This window comes from Suncus etruscus, chromosome 15 (genome assembly GCF_024139225.1).
Source record: "Suncus etruscus isolate mSunEtr1 chromosome 15, mSunEtr1.pri.cur, whole genome shotgun sequence".
Classification (NCBI taxonomy): Eukaryota; Metazoa; Chordata; class Mammalia; order Eulipotyphla; family Soricidae; genus Suncus; species Suncus etruscus.
In genome coordinates this window covers 61,286,301-61,312,063 of record NC_064862.1, presented here as the reverse complement: position 1 = coordinate 61,312,063, position 25,763 = coordinate 61,286,301, and the positions used below count along the sequence as shown (strand labels likewise).

The following is a 25,763-nucleotide window of genomic DNA, read 5'->3' as shown; positions in this document are numbered from 1 at the left end:
GAGCAAGGAGTCCTGGTTCAAACCCCATTTCTGACACTTGCTTGTTTGATCTAGTGGTCAGATTCATGTCTGTGGCCCCAGTTCCCTCCTGTTTATGAGAGGGGTCTGCTTTCCAGGCTATGGAACCCAAGATTTGATATATAGGAGGCTCAGATACAGGTAGAGGATTCCCCTGGGGTTTGAAATTATTTCCCCCCAGCTTCCTGGCTTAGAACCTGGGTCTGAGGGCCTGTCTTTTGCCTCCTTGCCCGACCCAGCAGAGCCCCCTCTCTGGAATTCCAGATTCACCTACCAGAGCCCCATCCCACACCCTCTCTGGGCCTGGCTGCCCATCAGCCATGGGGTAGAGCCATGAGGGGCAGCCAGGCCCAGAGAGTGACCGGCCTCCACACACAGCAAGAAAACAGGTCCAACAAGCATTTATTGAGCCTCTGCTGTGTGCTTACGGGTGGCCCCTGTGGTGCCTGCGCCACTGCCTCTTTAGGAAGCCCCACCTCGCCCACCCCAGGGCTCTGCGCTCACTCAGCACCTCCTGAACCTCCCAGCAGGGCTGGTGTGTGGTGTCCAGAGGCTCTGCAGATGCTGGCCCGTCCCTCCAGGCCCCCGCAACCCGAGGGACTCCATGTGGCAGGAGCATCAGGCTTTATCTGAGGCCTGAGCATTCTGGCCCCATTTGCTGTGTCTGTGGCCCCGGCAGTTCACAGCACACAGGCCAGATCCTCGGGTGCCAGACTGCTGGTCTGCAGCCTGAGTCTGGGGGCCGGGCTGGGGCTTGCTCACACCCAGTGGCCCAGGACCCAGCACTGGCGGTTCAGCTCTTGAGCCTCCTGTGCTGCACTTCGGGGCCAGGAGTCACCCAGATGAGGCTGATGGGTGGAGCTCCGGGGCCAGGAGTCGCCCAGGTGAGGCTGGTGCCCTGCAGAGAGAGAAGTGGTCAGTAGGCACAGCAGCCACCAGCCTCTGCCCAGGCCCTTTGACCTCCCTCCAAATCTGCCAAATCTGCCAGTCTCTGCCATCCTTGCAGTGCTCCTACCACCTATAGCCCAGGCAAAAGCGCATGGTCTCACCCACCAGCATGTCATCCCAGGAGACCGCACTCCCACATTCTCCACCTGTCAGCCCCTCCTGGACCCATGCACAGCCTCTCCCTTACCTCACATCTGCCTCTCCCTCCATGGACACCTCCCATTCCCCCTTTCCCTCACCACTTTCCTCTCTTCCTTCTACACCCCCCCACCCTCTCCTTCTTCCCCTCCCTTTCATCTTCTTGCCCTTTCACTCCCTACCCTCCCTCTCTCAGCACCCATTCCACCCTCCCTGTTTCTCCACACACACACACTGCTCACACCTGTGGACACTGCACCAGGGAGCTGGGGGAGGCAAAGAACAAGTATACCCCTATCCTGGCACCCACTTCCCAGAGCTGGACAGCATGAGATGGGCCGGCTTCAGCAGCAGTGCAGTTGATGTCCCAGACCTGGATGAGCCCCGCCCTTCCTAGCCACGCCCCTTCTGAGCTCCACCCGTACAAGTCCCCGCCCCTTCTAAGTCCCGCCCTCTCTCGGTCACACCCCATTTCAGTTCCGCTCCATCCAAGCCCCGCCCCAGCCCAGCTCTGCCCCATCCCGGGTACCATTTCTGACACCTCATCTGACAGCCCCTCCAGGACAAATGTGGGTGTGCGCCCAGAACCCAGAAAACGGACAAACCAGAGGAGGAATGAGAGGAGGCCGATGGCAGGCGGGCAATCCCACTCACTGCCCACTGTCCATACTCTAAGCCTGAGCCCATGAGGTTGCTGCCCCTCCCAAGACACTGAGGCCACTAGAACCCCCTGGTGACAGGACTGCAGCCACCAGGCTGCACCCACTGGCTCTTTCTGACCCAGGTGGCCCGAGAGCCAAATCCTCCATCCTCCATCTCCCAGCCCAATCCCCCAGTGTCCACAACATACAGTTTTGGGGTGGTCTCGGAGCCCTCTGGGAGAGCATTTCTGGAGTTAGTCTGCTACATGACCCCCATTGGGCAGACAGCTGCCCCATCTCGGCAGCAGTGCCCCTGGAGACCAGATATCCTTTCCCTGCCCCATGGGGAGCTAAGTTTTGGGAAGCTGCTGCTTTCATTGGGTTCCTGAGGTCCAGAAACATCAGGCAAACGCTCTGAAATTGTTTAGCCTCAGGAAAAGCATTTGTTTGGGCCCCTAGCTGGAGAACGGCTTATTCTCGGCATGTGCTGACTGCCAAGATATAGGTGTTTAGATTGTATTTGTTTATTTTACTCTAGAAGCAAATATTTAGCACCCAGAAAGGTTTGATTGTTTTTCAGACACGTGTGGAGAAGCAAGGGAGCTGTGTGCCAAGTCGCAGTGCCAGGAAGCTCGAAGGAGGGTGATGAGCATACGGGGGCTGCTGAGGGAACGAGAGGTGGTGCCTGCCGCCTCCACCGCCCCCAGCGAACCCAGGCTCTCCAGGGTGTTTCAGGCCTGGCACAGCAGAAACGGAAAAGAAAATCAGATAAACAAGGTGAGTCAGAGGCCAGGGAGAGAGCACAAAGGGCCTGAACTCAAATCATTCACCAGCGCCTCTGGTGAGCAGCCCCCAGCACCCAGGTGTGTTCCCCAAGCCAATAAAAATAGAAAATCAAAAAAAAAAAAAAAAAAAAAAAAAAAAAGAAAATCAGTGGCCGGAACAATAATAAAGTGGAGACGTGCTTGCCCTGCACATGGCTGGCCCGGGTACAATTTCCAACACACGTATGGTCTCCTGAGCATGACCAGGAGCGACCCCTAAGTGCAGACCCAGGAGTAACCCCTGAGCATCACTGGGTGTGCCTCCCACTAAAAAGAAAAACATGGGGCCACAGAGACAGCCTAAGGGTATGGTGCTTTACGCATTGACTTCACATGGCTAAACTGGGTTCAATCCACAGCACTCTATGTGATCCCCTGAGCCCCACCAGGAGTAAGCGCTGAAATCAGGAGTGACCCCTGAGCTTAATCTGAGCACTGTCATGTGTGTTCCCAAACAAACAAAAGCCAAAAACAGAAGAAAGGAAATGCTCAGAGCCCATCACTGACCACTTCTCAGATGGGTTGCCTCTGGGGGTGCCACCCTAATGACCTCCACAACTCCCCACTTACCCCAATGTCTTTATTTGGGGGATCCCCACCTACAAGGATAATAGAAAGTACCTCATGCTGTTCACTGGGGAACCCCTCCCCAGAGAATAATGGGTGGTACCCAGGCCCTCCATTCAATTCAGAGAAGCACAAAATCAGACTGTAAAATAAAACCTCCTGACTTTTAAGTGAGGACAGGACTGTAAAACATTTGACACCTCTGTGGGCCAAGTAGCTTCTCTGGGGCTGGTCCTGCCTTTGGGAGACTGTTTCTGACCTAATTGACTCCCACCAGCAGCCTGTCCACAGCACCATTTGTGGCACTGCCTATGGCCTATTCATAGCATCATCCAAAATCCAGTCCAGGGCCCGGAGAGATAGCACAGCGGTGTTTGCCTTGCAAGCAGCCCATCCAGGACCAAAGGTAGTTGGTTCGAATCCCGGTGTCCCATATGGTCCCCCGTGCCTGCCAGGAGCTATTTCTGAGCAGACAGCCAGGAGTAACTCCTGAGCACAGCCGGGTGTGACCCAAAAACCAAAAAAAAAAAAAATCCAGTCCACAGCCCTGCCCACATCTCTGCCCGAAAGGTCAGTTTAAAAGCCTTTCACATTCTGACCCTACTGCTCAGGACCCTGCCCTGCTTTCATCTGGCACTAAGCCCCACCCTGTCTTGCAGTGCTCCTTCCTGGAGCACTTCCCACCCCTTCTGACAGGCAGGGCCCTCAGAGCACTGCCACACTAAGTTCGTCCTCCTATGAGCACAGGCCAAAGGGAATTCGGGGTGGGGCTGTATTGGACTGTGACAGCCACAGGCTCAAAGCCAGGCTCTTGGGACAGCTGTATGATGAGTTGCCAGCAGCTCTGGTTTCTGAGAAGCCCCACATAGGAATCTGGTTTATCCCACCTCAGGTGAAAACATCGAAGAAAGATGGAGAAGAACATCGCAGAAGGCGAGCGTTGCTCCAGAATGGTGCACTGGCCTGGAAGGGCCCCTGAGGCAGAGAATGGCCATGTTCCCCAGACAAGCACACAGGGGATAGGGTGCAGAAAGTCATGTGTCAAAGCAGATCAGGAGGGCCAGAGTGGTTGCAAAGCGTTAGGGCATTTGCCTTGCACACGGCTAACCTAGGACGAACAGCATCGCATATGATCCCCCAAGCCAGGAGAGATTTCTGAGTGCATAGCCAGGAGTAACCCTGAGCAGTTCACACTCAGAGGTGCTAAGGGATTACGCCTGGCTCTGCACTCAGGGGTCACTCCTGGTGGCATTCGGGGGACCATATGGGATGCCCAGTGATCGAACCCGAGTCAGCTGTGTGAAAGACAAATGCCCTACCTGCTGTGCTATCACTTCAGTCCCAAGGAAGTTGGGCTTTTTGTGGGCTCCTAGTCCTGTGGTCTGCAGGGACACCCACCCCCACCCCATGGCTTTGACTCACGCTGTACCCCAGCATATGCCCCCACTCTAGGCAGGGCCGAGGGTGCAAACTGGCATATCCAGGAGAAGCAAGTGTGCTGGGCTCTGTGTAGGGATGGTGGGTCAGTGTGTTTGGGGCTTCTCTGCTTCATCAGATTTGTCCAATAAGAATTCCAGTGCTCTGCCCTAAACCAATGACTTGGATCCATGGGCAAGTGTATTGGAATGGAGGCCTTCAAGTGCAACTGATGAGCAAGATGACAGGCCCTGATTGGATGAGTGCTGGTTAAAGGAGCCCTGATTGGGCAGAAATACAAATTGAAGGAATACTAATTGAAGACTCTGATTGGATGAGTGCTGATTGGAGAAGCCCTGATTAAATGAGTGCTGATTGGAAGAGCACTGTTCAGAGTGGCTTAATTGGGCAGAGGCACAAAGTGAAGGGATGATAATGAGGAAGCTTTCATTGGACACGTCATGATGGGAGGAAAGCTGATCAGAGGAGCACTATGTAAAAAAGATGAATGGCAGAGTCAGCCTGGAGTCACAAATATTTGATACAGGACAGAACCTGAGGTTCCTCATCAGATTCTGAGGATCCTCACCTGTGGAGTGGAAACACAGCAGTGCTGCTGTGAGGACAGGAGTGAGGTGAATCTCTCACAGGAAGGTCAACTGTGACCTCAATGTGCAGGGCACCACATGGGAAATGTATCCCGTTGGCATTTCCATTCTAACAGAGAGACACTAAAAATTCACGAGGCAGCCAAGAAGGACTCAGAGAAGAAAATAAGCCCTGGAATAAAGCCCCAGGGACAGGGAGAAGCCCATGAGCAGGGCTCCTGGGCATAGACATGATCAGGGACAGAATCATATGTGCCTCTCTGAGGTCTGCAAGAGGCTGGCTTCAGCTTTTTCCTAGCAGTTGCAGAATTAACCAGATAAGTGACGGAAGACCATGTGGCCCCCCAAAACAGCTTCATAAGAGGTTGGCCTAGGGTCTGGGTCACTCAGAAGCTGGTTTCTAGTGTAGCAGAGTCAGCTCAGAAGCAGAAAAAAAAAAAGCACAACCCCAGTGGAAATTCAGGTGGAGCCTGGCCACCTGGGATTTAAGGAGCCCTCAGGTAGCTCAGAGGGTACAGATGGCAGCTGAGCTTTCTCATTCTACCCCTGCCAGGGCCCAGGTGTCTGCAGGTGGCTCAGGTACAGGTGTCCCCAGCCAGCTGGCATCAATGTTTATTTCAGGAATATTGTCTACTTCCATTTCAATGAGGGTTGCCGGCGCGGGCAGTGCTAGACTGGATTGAATTTCCAGCTCATAAAAGCACAGGTTGCCCAGAATTTTCTTCCTTGAAATTCCCTCTGCTGTTTCGAGGGCAGCAGCATCAGACCCGTCTAGACAGAGCTCCCAGAAGCTACCTCTGCTCCTGGCAAGTGACAATCTCTTCCCAGGCGCAGCCTCACAGACACACCTGGCAAAATCAAAAGCTTGTCTCGGGCATTGAACTTGACAGCTGCAATCGGCTGCAAACCCCAGTTGCCCCCAGAAAGAAGATGCAGACACCTGGACCATATGGCAGCATCATCTCCATCAACTGTCACCTCTGATGCGCTCCCGAACTGCCTGGTGGCACCACAGAGCCCCAAAGGCAGGTTTCAAAAGCAAACTCTTTCCTCAGGAAAAAGAATAACAAAGCCTGAGACCGCATCTCTCTCACCACAGCGCAAGCAAAAACAACTGCTTTCTGGGCAGTGATAGCAACTAAGAGCTCCTGTGGGAGGCCTGAGGGGGCAGTGCCCGAGTGCACCTCAGTCAACCCACTGAGCAGAGCACACACTGCCACCCTCACCATGAAACCCAGAAGAAGGGAGGGAATGGAGCCAGGACAAAGTATGCACACAGAGATGCTCTGAGGATGTGGGGGTGATGGGGGACTTTGGGACTCCGCTCTGAGGGCCCTGCGGGCTGACACTGAGGATGAAACCAAGTTAGCTGTGCAGAGTTCTGGGCAGGGCAAATGTCCCTGCAGGGAAAAGCTGGCGCTGGACAGGACAGGAGTGGGGCGGAGAGAGAGAGAGACAGAGACACAAAGACAGAGAGACAAACAGGCAGGCAGATAGAGATAAATAGGCAGAGACAGATGCGAGGATCAGTGCAGGGCAGATAGGAGCAGAGAGAGAGAGACAGAGACAGAGACAGAGACAGAGACAGAGACAGAGACAGATAAAGAAAGAGACAGAGAGACAGATGGAGAGAGGCAGAACAAAAAGGGAGAGACAGAGAGAGAAACAGAGGTAGAGACGAAGGAGACAGGGAGATAGAGGGAAAGAAAGAGACAGGCACAGAGACAGAGAGAAAGCACATGCCTGGGTGAGGAGAGTAAGACGCTGAGGGCTGGATGGGGCAAAGAGGAGGCCACAGAGCAATGAGGCATCCCTCAAGGGAGCTCTCTATAAAGATGGTGCAACTGCAGGCTGCCTCTCCCAGCACTGAGGCACCGTCTGAGATGTCTGTGAAGTGCTCAGCAGAGGTATGTGCATACACACTTACACACACATGCACACATATGCATGCACGCACACTTATAGAGCATGCGCACACACACACACACACCCTGTGAGTCAGCATTACCTGCATCTCCCTCTCCATACCCTCCCCAGCCTGCAAGCAGGACTGGGATCTGAGCAACTATGCAATGTTGTAGCCCCTGCTTTGGTCACTTTATGTGGAACTCCTCTGCTGGGGTGACTCCCTCTCCTTGCCACTCCAACCTCTGGTTTTCTGCTCCCATGGTCCAGCCCCAGCCATGACCATAAGCAGCCTGGCAGGAAGGAAACAGGACACTGGGGATCTGTGTTTGCTTAGCTGACTTGTGGGGGAGAGCAGGTTTAGAACAGGGGACTGAGCACTGTGCTGACTTGGGGAGTTTTCTGGGTTCTCTCCAACCCAGGGCTCCCCATAAAGGCAGCCTGACCCTCATACTTCCACCGTCCATCCCCTTCTTTTCCCTCATTTCTCCCTACCATGGTCACATCTGCTTTCTACAGTACTCTGGAAATTGCCAGAATGCTTAGCTGACCCTACTGGGTGGTTTTGATGGTTCTGAGAGGTTTCTGCTCCCACTGTTCCTCCACACCCTGCTTTCTGACCCTTCTTCCAGCAGCTCCTTGCCATCTACATTTGCCATCTCCTTACCTGCTTCCCTTTCCTATCCCTTCTCTTTGCCTCTGTGCCAGCCCCTTTGCCTGTAGGCAGTCAGCTTTGTGAGTGAATGCCCAAGATCTGTCTCACAACCGCCCCCCACAAGGCTGCCAGTCCCGCCCTGTCACCATTGCCTTCCTGCTCAGCTCTCTGTGTCTCTCTCCTTTGACTGCTGCTCACCTGCACCTCACACCCTTCTCCATGCTTCCTCCACATTCCAACTCCCATGGCTGCCACAGGTGGGAATACCTAGCCTCAGTTTCCCCGTCTATGGTATGGGATGAGTGTCCAGTGCCAGAAAGTGTCTGGAAGCAGGCGCGACCACTTACGAGTAGGGTATCTCTCTCTGCGACAGTCCATGTGGAGGTCCTCCTCCTCATCCCCATCCCCCTTCTCGATCCTGGAAAGGAAAAGACCAGAAACCCAAGTGAGAGTGAGTGGGCAATGTGGTAGGCCAGGCTGTGAAGAGTGGCTCTTCATAGCTGCAGGGAGGTCTGCAAAGCACCTCTGCACCGTGGCCCATGGGGTCTCCTGTTAGCCATCCTGGTAACAGGCTTGATTCCACTTCACTTTCTTGAGGCCAGAGAGAAGCTACTACAATGGGTGAGGCAGGAAAGGACTCGAGCCTGGTGGCCTCATGAAGGTGTGGGTCTATGCAAGGTTGTGCTGGCATGGGTTTGAGTGGTCCATATACAGACATGCACAGAAATACTCCGGAATTTTGGCATTTGCCTTGCACACGGCTGATCCAGGATGGGCTTCAGTTCAATCCCCAGAGTCCCATATAGTCCCCCAAGCCAGGAGCAATTTCTGAGCGCATAGCCAGGAGTAACCCCTGAGCATCACTGGGTGTGGCCCCAAAACAAAACAAAACCAAAGGAAAAAAAGGAAGACTCAGGAATGGGGTCCAAACTGGCAGCTTCAGGCAGGATCGACAAGGGCATCTTTGGCTGACCTTCGTTTGCTGTTTTGGGTTAAAGGGGTTCCTTAGCTTTGTCACTTTTTTCTTCTCTTTCTGTATCTCTCTATCTCTGTTTTGGTTCCTCTCTCTGTTTTTGTCTCTGTGTCTGTCTCTCTCTGTCTCTGTGTCTATCTGTGTTTCTGTGTCTCTGTCTCTGTGTCTCTGTCTCTGTCTCTCTCTGTCTCTCTCTCTGTCTCTGTCTCTCTCTGTCTCTCTGTCTCTCTGTCTCTCTCTGTCTCTCTGTCTCTCTGTCTCTCTCTGTCTCTCTGTCTCTGTCTCTGTCTCTCTCTGTCTCTGTCTCTCTCTCTGTCTCTGTCTCTCTGTCTCTGTCTCTGTCTCTCTGTCTCTGTCTCTGTCTCTCTCTCTCTCTCTCTCTCTCTCTCTCTCTCTCTCTCTCTCTCTCTCTTCTGTCTCTCTCTGCTCCTGGTGGGACCTAGGGGACCATACGCTGTGCTAGAGATCAACCCAGTGGCCCATGTACAAGGCAGATATCTTTGCCCTGCTGTTCCTCTGCCCTGTAACACTGTTTTTACCAAATAAAAACCTGTCCTACTGCGGTTTCTACACCTAAGCCATACCCAGGCTCCAGCTCTGCCCCTCAATAGAGAAGCTTCTGGAATGATCCTCGCTTTCTTCTCCTTTGCCTTCGCAGATCCATCGCCTTCCAGAGGAAGCTTCCCTGGGGATCCAGTCACAGACTCTGATGTAGTCCCATCCCCAAACCCCCAGCCCTCCCCCAAGGGGCAGAAACCCTCACAGGCCCTTAGCCATGTGACAAACGCTCCCAGCTGGGCTGTTCCCCCAATATACACAGTGTTTACAAAAGCATCATAACCCTCAGGGAATGATCTGGTGATCAAGGATCCCCCTGAGAAATACTGGGTACTCCTAAGACAGGAAGGGTAGATGCTCAGCTGGCAGCTGCCTCAGACCTCCCCGCTGTGCCCCTTCTCTTTCCACTGCCTTCCCTTTTTCTCTCATGCAAGAAAGGCAAAGAGCCCAGACACCTGTCTGATTGCCTGTCTTCCTGTGGCACAGTCCTAAAAAGGCACTTAAGCAGGAGAAGGGCCATGATCGAAAGTGAAAGGATGAGAATATACCCTCCTACTCGTCTTACTCCTCTTCCTCCCCAACACATATGCATACGCACACACACACACACACACACACACACACACACACACACACACACACACACACACACTGTCCATGTGGGGATCAGCCAGTCTAGCCCCAATGGTGCCAACCAGCACCTTCCGTGGCTGGGCTGTGTTGGCCTCAGGGGGCACACACGTGTGAATCCAGAAGAAACAGATACGCAAACTTGGGAAGGTAGCACAAAGGGCTCCAATGAAGGCCTTTTTGTGTGTCTTTGAGTGGAAATATCTTTGCCCTTTTCCCAGCATCACAGGCTTGTTAAAAAACAATAACCTCACAGTGAGAGTGAAATATCTCAATAATTCCTCTTGCAGGTAGGGGGGTCACCACCATGAGTAGAGTTGTGTGACCACTTCAGAATGATTGTTTCTGAGCCTGAACTGCCGCCAATGAGCCAATTTCATACTGACAGGGCACTTCCAGTCCTTGGGTACCAACCCTGGGCTGGGCTGGTTGCAATCTCAGGTCCCCTTGGTTTTGGATGCTGGATGTTGACAGGGATCTCAGAACAGCCTGAGGGGTACCCATGGAACATAGTTCTGGAGGAAAGGTGGTGCTGCCCCTCCAGCGACCCCCACCTGGGAGGGAGCACAGGGGAGAGGCTGGGTCTTGAGTGTTGAGGGTGAACTGAGCCCACATACCATACTGCCAGCATCTGCGAGCCTAATTCCAGGGTGAAATACAGACACAGCAACTCAGGCTGGCAGCCAGGGCAACCCTGACACTGATACCCTCAGGCCCCCAACTGCTTTTGTGTGATGAAGGACACAGTTCCACCACCATCCCTGCCCTGGGCTCCTCCTCCTTTCAGTGAAATGGAACTAAAGTGCTTTGCTAGAAAATGAGTGAACAGCGAACACGATAGAGGAATGAACCACAATGTGGGCTGGAAGTGAGATTCTAGCCTTGATCTCCTCTAGAGGGGCCAGCAGGGGGCATTGGCCAGGCAGGAGCCTGAGGATCTTCTCCACCCCACCCCTGCTCTAATCACCCATAGAGCTGGTTTTGGTCCTGCAGTTTGATATGGGCAGAGAGCCCTGAGGGAGGCTTTGGCGTGGGGACTCCGCAGGTCCAGCCCTCCAGCCCCTCTCATTCCTTACTACAAAGGTTTCAACCAAGTGCTTGCATCAGGGTGCAAGACAAGAGGATACCCTGTCCTCTGGTCACCCCCAGCCGGGGCAGGGCTGCTCTATGCCAGTGCTCCTCCCAGTCTTGTTCTTGTTCCATTTGGGGATCAGGAAGGCAGGAAAGGGGCTCACATGAATAAATGCTCTCTCTGCACTAAGCATATGCCCTTGCCCCTCTCCTGGTCTGGACTCTCACTGCCCCCCACAGAAAACCCTGTTTCAGATCCTCCTCAACTGAAATGCAGCTCCTGTGAGAGCTTCTTCCCTGTGGCCACGCTGGCAAGTGAGTGCATGCAGCTATAAATGCTTGGCCCTAGAGTGGCTGAGAGCCTCTCCTGTCCCCAGAGAGAGAGAGGTACACTCACACATTCAATCACAGTCCTTCACACTCATGCAACAATCACAGGTGGAAACCCTCACACTCACTTCTACATTCACACATATACACACAAGCGTACACAATTCACACATCTATATACACAGTATCATAATAATCCACATTCACTCATATACCAACATTTAATACAAATATGAGTGTACCACATCACAAAATAACAAGAACAACCAGAACTGGCATGGATGCAGGGAGAAAGGAACTCTTATTCACGACTGGTGGAATGTCATTTAGTCCAGCCCTTATGGAAAACAATATGCAGATTCCTCAAAAAACAGGAAACTGAACTTCCATATGATTCAGCTATATCACTTCTAGGGATAAATCTTAGGACCACAAAAACACAACACAAAAAAGGCCTTTTACACACCTATATTCATTGCAGTGCTATTTACAATAGCCAGAATCTGGAAACAATCCAGATGTCTGACAACAGATGAGTGGCTAAAGAAATTGTGGTACAGGGGCCAGAGAGATAGCATAGAGGTTGGGCATTTGCCTTGCATACAGAAGGACAGTGGTTCGAATCCAGGCATCCCATATGGTCCCCCGAGCCTGCCAGGAGCGATTTTTGAGCATACAGCCAGGAGGAACCCCTAAGCGCTGCCGGGTGTGACCCAAACAAAAAAACAAAACAAAACAAAATTGTGATACATATACACAATGCAATACTATGCAACCATCAGGAAAAATGAAGAAATAAAATTTTCCTAAACATGGATGGACATGGAAACTATTATGCTGAGTGAAATAAGTCAGAAGGAGAGAGATAGACACAGAATAGTCGCACTCATCTATGGGATTTAAGAAAAATAAAAGACATTATTGTAATAAGACCCAGAGACAATAGAGATGAGGGCTGGAAGGACCAGCTCATGGTACTCACAGTATGAAGCATACCACAAAGAGTGGTGAGTTCAATTAGAAAAATAACTACATTAACAACTATCATGACAATGATAGAGAAATATAATGTCTGTCTCAAATAAAGGCAGAGAGTGAGGGAGGAGGGAATTGGAGACACTGGTATGAGAAAATTGCACTGGTGAAGGGGGGGTGTACATTTTATGACTGAAACTCAACTACAAACATGTTTGTAACCATAGTGCTTATTTTTTTTTTATTTGGGAGCGCTCAGGGGTTACTCCTAGCTCTACGCTCAGAAATCACTCCTGGCAGGCTCAGGGGACCATATGGATGCCGGGATTTGAACCATCATCCTTCTGCTTGCAAGGCAAACACCCTACCTCCATGCTATCTCTCCGGCCTCACGTCACACCCGGCAATGCTCAGGGGTTACTCCTGGATGTCTGTTCAGAAATAGCTCCTGGCAGGTACGGGGGACCATATGGGACACCGGGATTCGAACCAACCACCTTTGGTCCTGGATTGGCTGCTTGCAAGACAAACACTGCTGTGCTAACTCTCCGGGCCCCAGAAATCACTCCTGGCAGGCTCAGGGGACCATATGGGATGCCAGGATTTGAACCACCAAACTTCTGCATGCAAGGCAAACGCCCTACCTCCATGCTATCTCTCCGGCCCCACAGTGCTTAAATGAAGAAATTATAAAAAAAATAAAAGTATGAGTGCGCATATTCACTCGTGTACTCACACATGTACAGGCATGTCCACTCACGTATATACATACACAGCATGTGCGCACTCACACATTAATATCACACTCACGCACAATCACATATGTATACACTCACTTATTCACTCACACAAATACACATGTCAGACACATATACACATATTCCAAAGACAGTCAAACAAAGGCACTTATTCAAGGGCCTCACACATTCATCACACACATGTGAAACATTTTCTCACTTGCACATACACATTCATGTCCTGCTCTACACACTTTTATTCACACATTTATTCACACTCACATATGCACACATGCTTTTGTTTGTTTGGGGCCACACCTGGCAGTGGTCAGGGATTATTCCTGGGTCTGTGCTATCTGAGATTGCAGGGCTCAAATCCAGATTGGTCACATGCAAAGTAAATGCTGTACATGCTGTGCTATTGCTCGGGCCTACCCATACATTCTTACACACACTTATTTGTTTTGTTTGTTTGTTTGTTTGTTTGTTTTTGGGCCACACCCGGCAGTACTCAGGGGTTACTCCTGGCTCTACGCTCAGAAATAGCTCCTGGCAGGCACGGGGGACCATATGGGACACCGGGATTCGAACCAACCACCTTTGGTCCTGGATTGGCTGCTTGCAAGGCAAATGCCACTGTGCTATCTCTCCGGGCCCTTACACACACTTATTTGCACACACACTCTCACACTTTTACATATATACTACAGGCTTACACAAGTCACATGCTCTTACCATGATCCCTCCTGCACACACACATACATTCTTACTCACCAAGTTGCCTGTTGAGCACTGTGCATGGGTTCACCTGGGTCACCCCCCACATGCTCCCCTTGACATGCAGAGCTCTGGACTCTCCCATTGGGGCTCAGAGGAAATCAGCCAGAGGGGTGAGGAGCTCACTGCTGAGGAACAGACTCAAAATTCACTCAGGTTTGGCCTCCCTGTTCTTTCCTATGCTCCTTGAAGCAGGGCAGAACCCATGGCTGCATATGGGGCACATCGGTCAGTACAAGCTTTCAGCTCCCTGCAGAGACCCAGCCCCTTCATGCTTGAAGCTCTAGATGGGGGAGGCAGATGCCAAACTAGAACAGCCCAGCTAAGCGGAAACACTCTCCTCGGAGAGGAAGGACATGAAATGTGGTGCCCTTCTGCAGAATGTTCTAGTTATGTGCAAAGCCATATCCTGTACATCGTTGGGAGCATCCATCTTCTCCCACGCGCTGGGCCTGTGCTGCTGGTACTGTTCAAACTGGGGCACCCGCAAAGGCTGCTTCTTGCTGATGGGGCCAGAGAGATTCCTGCCTCAGCTAAACAAGTCAGTCGCTGCCCCAGGAGGAGGCCTGCACGCCCACAGCCGAGGGGGCAGTGTTGATGGGACTTCAAGACACCAGCCTGCTGACAAGCTATCCTGGGTCCTGACCGTGCCAGTCTGCACCACCTTCTTGCTGAGGGGGCATTAGCCACACTAAACCCCCGATCAGGCTCTGCACAGGCGCTGAGCCAGTTTGCCCAGTGAGGGGCCATAAGTTCACAGGAACCTCCTCACCAATTTGTTTGACAAGCACCTTTGAGGAGCCTGGTCCAGTTTGGGAAACCCCCCACAAATATAGCAGTGGACACCCAGAAAGCTCCTCTATGGTGGAGCGTAGTCAAGAGATGAGAGATGACAAATAACAGTAGATGCAGCTACCGGAAAACCAGCGGAAGGGATCAGGACAAGGGTGTGGGAGTTTGGACCAGATGACTGAGGGAAGCCTCACCAGCATGAGGCTGGAGACCTGTGGGAGTGGCCGAGAATTCCAGGCCAGGACACAGCAAACACAAAGGACCCAGGGCTGGGATGAACTTGCATTGTTCAAGGGACACCAAGTAAAAGGGCTTTGTAGTAGAGGATGAAAAAGGTAGCCAAACAGGTGCCATGCCAGTCCCAACTATGTGGTTTGAGATACACACAGAGTCCAGTTCCTGGTGGTGCTCAGCATAGTGGCCTTCTCCTCACTTTCTCCTCAGACTCTGCTATCAGCCCTAAAAAGTGGCAGATCCATTACTGCATGTTCAGTCAGCTCCCCCAGAAGCAGATTCTGGGATAAGGTTTTGCTGGTAGGTAATTTTCTAGGAAGTGGTTTCAGACTATATTATTCACATATCTTCTTTTTTTTTTAATTCATTCATGTACATACATGTCCATCTATTTTTGTCATTATAATTTAATTAATAGAACATCTATCCATCTACCAATCTATGTACCCAGCTACCTAGCCACCCAGACATCACCATCTTTCTATCCACCTATTATACATCCATCCATTTATCCATCTGTCTCCTCAGTAAGTCTCCCTGTGTCCCTGTGATTTACACATCTCACATGCACACACACGCGCACGCTCACACACACACACACACACACACACACACACACACACACAAACACATGCCCACTGCTTACTGCTATCCCTGACTCCCAGCTGGAGTCTGGGAACTTGGAGACCCGAGGTAGTCTCTGACCTTAAGGAGCCATGGTCTCACACAGTCTTACTCAATCCTACTGTTGGGCTCTGTCTCTAGTTAGTGTAGTGACAGAGTCTTAGTAGGAAGCCTTGATTCATACAGAGGCTAAGAAACAGGGTCAAAGGACCTCAGCATCCTTCCCAGTTTTTCAGGCTCTGGTCATATAAGTCCTGCTCATGACATATTCAAATGTCCAGGAAGTTCCAATGTGGTAGGGCCTAGTCTAGGCTTAATCTATTCCTTCTATATTCACCTCCCATCTGTGAGACCCCTCAGCCTACCCCTTCTACCCTCACCCCTCTTTTGCAAGACCCCTCACTCCAGCTTTTGTGTCCCACTGGTGTGGGACAAGTTCACTGACCTCTCCCGGAAGTACTTGATGGCCTCGGGCTCTATGAAGGTCGGCTCCTCCCGGTACCCCTGCTCGAAGACCTTGCGCTTGTGCCGGAACTCAATGACCGTCTTGGTGTAGGAGTTGAGTGTGGTGACCGAGGCCGCCATGCAGCAAGTAAAGGACCCCCAGGCTAGGCTGCCAAGATATGAAGAAAGAATGTCACAGTGACCAAGGGCAGCACAGAGCTTTGCATCCTGAGCCAAACCCGAGCAGGGCTGCTAGGGAGAAGAGACCTAACCCTTCCAGAGACAGTCCCCCCTTCCAGCCAGAGCTCATCACCAAGCAGCCAAGAGACCACTTGTAGTCTATTCGAGGGGCTGGCACCTGCAAAACTCCACAACTCTGTGTCTAGGCTAGAGTGAGAGTCAGGGCACTGGGGTGGAAAGCAACAATGGTGAAGGCAGAGCACAAGCAAAGATGGGGAAATGTGTGCAGCATATGGTGCCCACCCAGCTATGGGAGGTTTAGGGGTAGAATGGGGTGCATAAGAACATGGATTGCAGCTGATGGGGAAATTGATCAGGGCTCAGAGCCCCAGAAGCTGTTTTCCAGGAGCCTTTGTCCAAGTGTGCCCTGGACAATATGGTTCCTCCTCTTCTGTTCCCCACACCCACCCTTATGCATCAACGTAGAACAGTGTCTGGTGCATGGTCTAGCCATAGCCTTATTTACTTCTCCCTTAGACTCTGAGCTCCTCCACCACAGGGGGCCAAACCAGAGCCCAGAGTCTATCCCACCTCCAATGGGAAAGGGAAGGGATGCAGGGCCCACAGCACCGCTGCCCTGGCTGCTCTCATCAGCCAGGGCCTCCTGTCCCATTCTTTTCCCTGTGACTGTGCAGCAGTGGGGTGCCTGCTTGAACCCAGTCACACCTTGTCTGGTTCCCAGCCCCTGCTTCCTGCTTCTGTCTCAGTGACTGCTTTCCTATAAGTCAGGAGCTCAGATGGTCTCACCATTTTTTTGTATGGTTTTTGGGCCGCACCCAGTGATGCTCAGGAGTTACTCCTAGTTATGTGCTCAGAAATTGCTCCTGGATTGGGGGACCATCTAGGATGCTGGGGGATCGAACCAAGGTCTGTCTGGGTCAGCCGTGTGCAAGGCAAACACCTACCACTGCGCCATTGCTCCAGCCCCGTGATGCAGATCTTCTAGTAGCTGATTCTCTACTGAGTTGTTGGGAGTTGTCCTAACTCCTTACTGCCTGTCCACCTAAGGGCCCAGAATGTGCCTCACCTCCTGCTGTAGTGGTGATTGGATGAGAGCTAAATAAGTGACTCAGAGCTGATGCAATCAGATGCTGTCTCCTCTAATGACAATGAAAGTGCACAGTGGAGCTCATTCAAGCCAAGAATGGATTATCCAGGGGATGATACCCTTTCCCACTTCCCTGCCTGACCAGCATCTATTCTATTTAGGACCTGCCTGGCCCCTCCATTCAGGCCAGGTGGTTTGTGTGAGGCTGGCCTCGACCCACCTTTTCAGGTACATGCTTAAAAGTGTCACCTACCTCTGGCCACACAAGTCAGGTTCAGGAATGAGTTCAGGACAACAGGACATCAATCCCTAAGATGACTCAATTCCAGAACCTTTGCAGGATCTGCTGCAATGCAGAACTCAGCCATCATCTCCTTTACAGACTCACTACTTTCATTCTGTCTATACTGTTCAAGTTCTTCACAGCCCTCCTATCATTTAATCCTTGTTTGTAAGTTAGACTTTTGAATTTGATGATCATAGCAGATTCACTGGCATTTGTAAGAAACACTGCAGAGATCCCAAGAACCTGGACCTATTTCCCCACTCCTGCAGTACATATCCAGAATACACAATCTAGGATAGACCCCCACCCAGGCTCTCTTACAGCCATATTCATTTCCACTGCCAGTCCCATCTCCCCACACCCTAGAGACCACCAACTGATCTCTTCTTGCTTTCATAATTTTGTCATTTCAAGATTGCTCTAGAAGGAGCTGAAGTGATAGCACCAGACAATAGGGTATTTGCCTTGCATGTGACCAACCTAGATTCAATCCTTAACATCTCATATGGTCCCCCAGAGCAGCACCAGAAATGACCCCTGAGAACCCCTGAGCACACAGAGAGTCAGGAGTAACCCCTAAGCACCACCAGGTATGGTCCAAAAAAAAGAGAAAAGGTTGCTACAGAAATGAATTTCACAGTATATTTGCCTGAGATTCACATTTTTCAACTAAGAGAATTTCCTGAGAAGTAAATATGTGTTGGCCTTTCCCCCTTCCGCTACTGACTAGGACTCCTGCCAGCAATGTGGGGGTTGCCCAGTTACCTGATTATGCCATTGTCATTACTTTTGTTCTGTTCTGTTTGGGCTTTACACCCAGCTGTGGTCAGGTATTGTCACTATTAAATTTTTACACAGTCTTACGTGTACTCAGGAGCCATTGTGACTTTAGTTTGCATTTCCCTATTGCAAATGGTGTTGAACATTTTGCATTTTCTTGTTTGCCATGTAGCCTCTTAAGCAAATGTCTGTTCGTGTTTTTAACATGTCAACCTCCTAAATTGGATTGTTGATTGTGGAAAGGTTTTTTGGAGGGAGGGTTTTTCTACATCCTTACTCAATACTAGTCAGTAGTCAGGTGATTTCCTAATATTTGATTCCAGTCTGTGGCTTATTTTTTGACCCTTAGGTCTTTCATGGAACATTGTTTAATTTTTATGAAATCCAACTTACTATTTTTACCCTTGATGCTTTTGATGCCAACCAAGTCCAAGATGCCTACTTCTAGGTCCCAAGAATTTTCTCCTATTTTTATATATTTAAGACTGGACGCGGAGGCACACCCAGTGGTGCTCAGGACTTATTCCTGACTGCATTTAGGGATCACTCCTGATAGGGCTTGGAGGACCCTATGTGGTCTAGGGATTGAACCTTGGTTAGCTGTGTACAAGGCAAGTGCTTTGCCTGCTGTATTATTTCTCCATCTTCAAGATCAATATTTTTTGTCCAATAGCTCCAACACCAGTTAGAAAGGCTATTTCCCCTCCACTGAATAAATTTTAAACTTAGTGAAATGTAAGTTGGGCATTTTTGCATGGATATATCTCCAGGTTCTCTGCTTGGTTTCAGTGATCTGTGCATCTGTCCTTCCATCACTACCCATGGGGAGAAGTCGGGCATATAGACATCTTGGAATTAAATAAAAAGATTCCTTTCAGGGCCCGGAGGGATAGCACAGCGGTGTTTGCCTTGCAAGCAGCCGATCCAGGACCTAAGGTGGTTGGTTTGAATCCCGGTGTCCCATATGGTCCCCCGTGCCTGCCAGGAGCTATTTCTGAGCAGACAGCCAGGAGTAACCCCTGAGCACCACCGGGTGTGGCCCAAAAACCAAAAAAAAAAAAAAAAAAATTCCTTTCATTGTATTTTTTTTTTTTTTTGGTTTTTGGTTTTTGGGTCACACTCTGCAGTGCTCAGGAGTCACTCCTGGCTCTATGCTCAGAAATCGCTCCTGGCAGGCTCAGGAGACCATATGGGATGCCAGGATTCGAACCACCAACCTTCTGCATATAAGGCAAATGCCTTACCTCCATGCTATCTCTCCGGCCCCCTTATTGCATTTTTTTACCAATTGTTTTAATTATTCAAATTTCCTTTTATTTCTTTATATATATAGAAATCATATTATTATGAAAGAAATATTCTAATAATTGGATAAGAATCCCATTAAACCTATGTATCAACCAACATGAAAAAAACTGTTTACCATGAACATAGTCTATATCTCTATAATATTTTATTCTCTAGTTTCTTTCACTGGCATTTTATGGCATATAAATCCTATAAATACTTTGTTAGCTTTATGTACCAAGTATTTGTTTTTTTAAGTGCAAATGGTGCTAAATTTTTTATTTTGTTGGCCAAGTATTCGTTGCTAGCATATACAAATAAAATTGATTTGTGTGTTTGGTTTTGGGGGATTTTGATTGTTTCTGAGTCACACCAAGCTTGATAGTGTTTAGTGCTTTAGGATGGCTCTAGTGGTGTTTGGAGACTATGTGGTACCAGGGATCAAAGTCAGTTCTTCTGCACACACAGCATATGCTACAGCCCAGTGGGCTATCTCTTTGACTGATTTTGTATTTTCTACTCTAATACTATAATGAACACATTTATTAGATATAGTTTTTTTTTTCTGTAGACACCTTGGATTTTTCCAATACCATCTTCAAATACTTATAGAGAAAATATGTCTTTTTTCTTCAGTCTTTTATTTCTTTTCATTTCAATATAGTGCTAGCAAGAATTTCTAGCACTGTGCTGAATAAAAATGATATTCTCAATCTCAGAAAATACATTCAATTTTTTGCCATTCAATATAATGTTGACTGCACATGTACTTTACCAGGTTAAGGAAGTTTCCCTTTATTCTTAGATTTCTGACAATGATTTTTTCAATCATGAGTGAATGTTAAATTTTGTCAAATCTTTTTAACATTAATTCCTATGATAATGCCATTTCCATATATATATATATCCCTTTACCTTCCTATAGTAATAATTGTCTTAAATGTTTTTTCAATCAAATCTTTACAGTGTTTGCTCTAAGTATCAAACAAACTTAAAAATTGCAAGAAGAGGACCCAGAGAGATAGAACAGCGGTGTTTGCCTTGCAAGCAGCCGATCCAGGACCAAAGGTGGTTGGTTCGAATCCCGGTATCCCATATGGTCCCCTGTGCCTGCCAGGAGCTATTTCTGAGCAGACAGCCAGGAGTAACCCCTGAGCACCACCGGGTGTGGCCCAAAAACCAAAAACCAAAAAAAAAAAAAAAATTGCAAGAAGAAAAGTAAAACTTTTCTTCCATAATGATCATGATTCTATGACTATAAAAACTGTTTTTTTTTTTATTCAAGGTTTCTTTTAATAATATCTTTGTTTGGGCCTGGAGAGAAGCACAGTGGTGTTTGCCTTGCAAGCAGCCGATTCAGGACCAAAGGTGGTTGGTTTGAATCCCAGTGTCCCATATGGTCCCCTGTGCCTGCCAGGAGCTATTTCTGAGCAGACAGCCAGGAAGTAACCCCTGAGCACTGCCAGGTGCGGCCCAAAAACCAAAAAAATAAAATAAAATAAAAATAAATATCTTTGTTTAAGCACCATGATTACAAACATGTTTGTAGTTAGGTTTCAGTCATAAAAAGTACACGTTCCTTCACTAATGCAACCTTATTGCCACCAATACCCCGATCTTCCTCATCCCCCCACCCCCTGCCTGTCTTAGAGACAGGCATTCTATTTTTCTCATTCACTACCATTATCATGATAGTTGCTAATGTAGTTTGTTGGGTTACACCTTATTTTATCTAAAACAAAGATCATCCCTGATTTCTTTGTATCTGTTTGTTTACAATTTAGTTTCACCCAAAATCAAGGCGGGTCAGGCTCAGGATAGCCTGAGCTATAAATCTATCCTTACTAAGTACTTACTGCCCCACCTGGGGGTGGTTTCTCTATTCATTAAAAACAGTTCTGACAGGCAGACTGGGGGAGATACAAGGTAGAAGACTGCCAGACTAGATGTGTTTCACCCTCAGCCTAGTTTGGATTATTTCATGCTCGATCCTGATTAAGACTTGTTTACCTGGGATTGAAGATACAGCGTGTAGGGTGATTTTACAGTTATTTACAGTTATTTCTCTAACTGCATTCACTATTCATTGATTCATTGTGATAAGCTTCATATCATTGGCTGGTCCACCAGAAAGTGCACGATCTAAAAACTTTTTCTAAGGGATTGGAGCAATAGTAGAGAAGGAAGGGCACTTGCTTTGTACATGGTCTACTTGAATTCCATACCTGGAACCTCATATGGTATCCTGAGCCCCTTCAGGATTGCAGAACCAAGAGTAAACACTGACAACCACTGGATATAGCCACAAAGCAAAAATAATAGATATTATAATATTACAATAAATAATTATTTTCTCCAGGATAATTTCTTTTAGTCACTCCTCTGGGACAGGTTTGCTGTCAGCAAATGTTTGTGGCCTTCCTTCCTCTATGAAAGTCATTATTTCTCCTTCCTTCTCTTGAAGAATCATTTTGCTGGGTATAGATTTCTGAGTTGACCATTTTCATTACATGTACCTTTCCTTCAGACTCCACAGTTTCTGATGGAAAAATTCATTCTCATTTCAACATTCTTCTCCAGGCTAGTTATTCTTTCTCTCTATTGTTTTCAGGACTCCTTAAACTTTAGTTTTTCAAAGCCTGGCTTTGAATTCACACAATTCACATAATGGTGTGAATTTCTTGGGATTTATCTTACATGAATATTCACCCAGTTTCTTAATTCTATAGGTTTATGTCTTCTAAAACTTTTGGATTTTTTTTTTTTGTGGTTTTTGGGTCACACCCAGAAGTGCTCAGGGGTTATTCCTGGCTCCAGGCTCAGAAATTGCTCCTGGCAGGCATGGGGGACCATATGGGACGCCAGGATTCGAACCGATGACCACCTGCATGAAAGGCAAACGCCTTACCTCCATGCTATCTCTCCAGCCCCATTTGGAAATTTTTAACACTGTATTTTGAGCCCCTTTTAGCCCCTCTTTAGTTAGACCTCAGTTCTTTGATTATATTCCTCAGGCTCTCTTCATTTTTAAAAGAAATCTACTCCATATTGGATAGGTTTTATGTGTTATCTTCACATCTACTGAGGTTTTCTTTTGTCCTCTCTATTCCATTGTTAAATTCATTCACTGAGGACTTTGGAAGGGTGGAGGGGTGGAGGGACAACTCCAAGTAATGCTTAGAAAATGACTCCCAAGGGCCAGAAAGATAGCATTTTTAAAAGAAATCTAATCCATATTGGATAGGTTTTATGTGTTATCTTCACATCTACTGAGGTTTTCTTTTGTCCTCTCTATTCTATTGTTAAATTCATTCACTGAGGACTTTGGAGGGGTGGAGGGACAACTCCAAGTAATGCTTAGAAAATGACTCCCAAGGGCCAGAGAGATAGCATGCAGGCAAGGTGTTTGCCTTGCATGCAGAAGGATGGTGGTTTGAATCCCGGCATCCCATATAGTCCCTGGAGCCTGCCAGGAATGATTTCTGAGTGTAGAGCCAGGAGTAAGCCCTGAGCAGCACCAGGTGTGATCCCAAAACTAAAAAAAAAAAAAAAAAAGAAAAGAAAAAGAAAAGAAAATGACTCCCAATTATTATTGGCCAACTCGAATCATTTATTTGATGGTAAGGATCAAGGATGCAGAGCTGCTTGAATCATGCAATGATGAATATCACTAGGGATACCCCAATAGTGGTTGGGAGTCTCTCGAACCACCACTTTCAGCAATATTGCAAGAAGTATATAGTGCCAGGGATGAGCCATAAAAACCTTGGCCTGAATTTTTAATTTTAGATATTTTATTTGTCAACTCTCCCATGTATATTTATTTCTTATTTATATCTTCTAGATCTTTCTGAAATTTTTCTATTTCTTTCCTGGAACTTTTAGTTTTATTTCCTGTGGCTTTTTTGTTTCTTATTTGTTTTCAAAAAATAATTTACAATTATTTGCTATAATGTTTTATGGCAATGGTTTATAAATCTTATAAACCAGCTTTTGTTCAATATTGTGATCTACTTTATTGTCCTTTTTTAATTTCAGCTGAGATCTCCCTGATCTTGGTGCAATGGGTATGTTCAGTTGCAGACTTGATAGTCAGGGTATTTTTAAGGAGACTCTGGATCATGGTCAGTCCCCTGCTGGAGCTGGAGAAGAGATATATCTGCCTCATTGCTCCTAGGACCCCAACTTGATTCATGGTAGAGAGACACTTGGTTGCTCCAGAGCAGCTATGGAAGTTCTATCCCCTTTGGCTTCTGAGACTGTGACACTGAGTGACAGGACAGGGCTGTCTCTTTTCTGTTCCCCACAGTGCATGTCATCATGATGCCCTATGACCACTGGCAGTGCTGGGAATTCTGGCTCTTGATGTCTCCCTGGAGTCCCCAGCAGAGAGGGCGGGTGCCTGCTGGAGTGGGAGCCCAGAGTCTTCATGTGACTGTCTGGAACTCAGGATTTGGGACTTGTCACTGCAGGAGTGAGGTTACCCTCACTCAGGCACCTCCTCAGGCACCATCCTAGCAGCTGTATTGCCTCATTCCAGCCCATGGTGGAACCCGGGCTTTTCCCTCTTCCTGTGTTGCAGAGGCTGGAATTCACTTTTTCTTGCTTGTTTGCTTTTTTGGAGGGCCACACCCAGCGGTGCGCAGGACTTACTCCTGGCCCTGTGCTAAGGAATCAGGTATTCAGCGGACTGGATGTGCTGCCTGGAATTAAACCTGGGTGCCTGGAATTAATCCATACTCAAGGTTGAACCCTGGTTATTACCCAAAGTGTTCTATCTTGGTAAGAAACCCTTTCCTAGTCCTTTGGTCACAGAAGCAGACTTTGATTAATTTTTTGTTTTTTGTTCGTTTGTTTGTTTTGTTTGTTTTTGGGTCACACCCTCAGCGCTCAGGGGTTACTCCTGGCTCTATGCTCAGAAATCGCCTCTGACAGGCACAGGGGACCATATGGGATGCTGGGATTCAAACCACCATCCTTCTGCATGAGAAGCAAACGCCTTACCTCCATGCTTTCTCTCCGGCCCCATGATTAATTTTTAATATATATATATATATATATATATATATATATATATATATATTTGGTTTTTGGGTCACACCCAGCATTGCTCAGGGGTTACTCCTGGCTGTCTGCTCAGAAATAGCTCCTGGCAGGCACGGGGGACCATATGGGACACTGGGATTCGAACCAACCACCTTTGGTCCTGGATCAGCTGCTTGCAAGGCAAATGCCACTGTGCTATTTCTCCGGGCCCAATTTTTAATATATTTTGAAATTCTCTTTTATTGCCTTTTAGGCAACATGGTTGTAAATGCGTTGGCATGTGTGTCTTGAGGTAACTACCCCTCAGTCACCTCCACAATGCCCCAAACCCTCCACCACTGTCCCAGTGTCACCTTCTATTCTGCCCCTATTGCTGGGTCACCTCCATTTTGGAACCTAGGGCCATGGCAGAGAGCGAAATTGCACTGTGCTTTGCGGTGAGCTATTATTTGGTTTGGTGTATACTCATTGACATTTCTGAGTTTCTGACTCTGTTTATTTGCCAGGAGAGGGGGAATATCTGGCAATGCTCAGGAGTTACTCCTGGTTCTGCACTCAGGGATCACTCCTGGTGGATTTGGAAAGTCAAATGGGGTGCCATAAACTGAACCTCAGTCAATGGTTTGCAATACAATGCCTCCTCCTTGTACTACCCCTCTGGATCCATTTTCTGATTTCTTTAGCTCACATCAGGGAGAATTAAGATGCCAAGCGCTCGCTGATGTGTTTTTGCTGGTCCTAGTCCTACTCTGCTTTTTATGTGTTGCATCTGGGGTCCTGAACGTTCTGGGCAGGGGACACAGCGGAAGTGTCTGTTCCATCTTTGCAGCAACAAAGTCCTTGTCGTTTGTTTCTGACGGTCTGGACTGTGTCCCACACACTCCAGAAAGCCAGTCACCAAACAGAAGCTTTGTTTTGTTCACTGTTGTGTTCCTGGCACCTTGTGCTGGGTTGGCACCTAGTAGGTGCTCATTAAACATTGGCAGTGCAGAGAAACACTGATAAAATGAAAACAAAGAAACTAAATCTACAAAGAGCTGCTGGGGCTTTAATGGTGAGGGTCTCCAGTTGCTTTCAAGGGTTCCCCTTCTCTGTGTCCCTCCCCTTCACACAGGGACAGACACCAGAAAAGCCAGTGCCAGGCTTCTGCTACATTTTCAGCCTACACTGCTGAGCCAGGTGGGGAGGGATGTAGGTGGCTGGCCTAATTC

General features: G+C 48.5%; 1 protein-coding gene across 1 annotated transcript in view; it reads right to left on the bottom strand.

The window, feature by feature from the left end:
- Positions 1-699: 699 nt before the first annotated feature.
- GSG1L (GSG1 like) overlaps positions 700-25,763 on the bottom strand; it is a 163,516-nt gene continuing 138,452 nt past the window's right edge. Inside the window, exons 5-7 of the mRNA XM_049787815.1 lie at positions 15,867-16,034; positions 8,068-8,138; positions 700-916 (exon numbers count right to left, since the gene is read on the bottom strand). Of these exons, the coding sequence (XP_049643772.1) occupies positions 777-916; positions 8,068-8,138; positions 15,867-16,034 (379 nt within the window). The 3' untranslated portion in view covers positions 700-776. The remainder of the gene's footprint in view (positions 917-8,067; positions 8,139-15,866; positions 16,035-25,763) is intronic.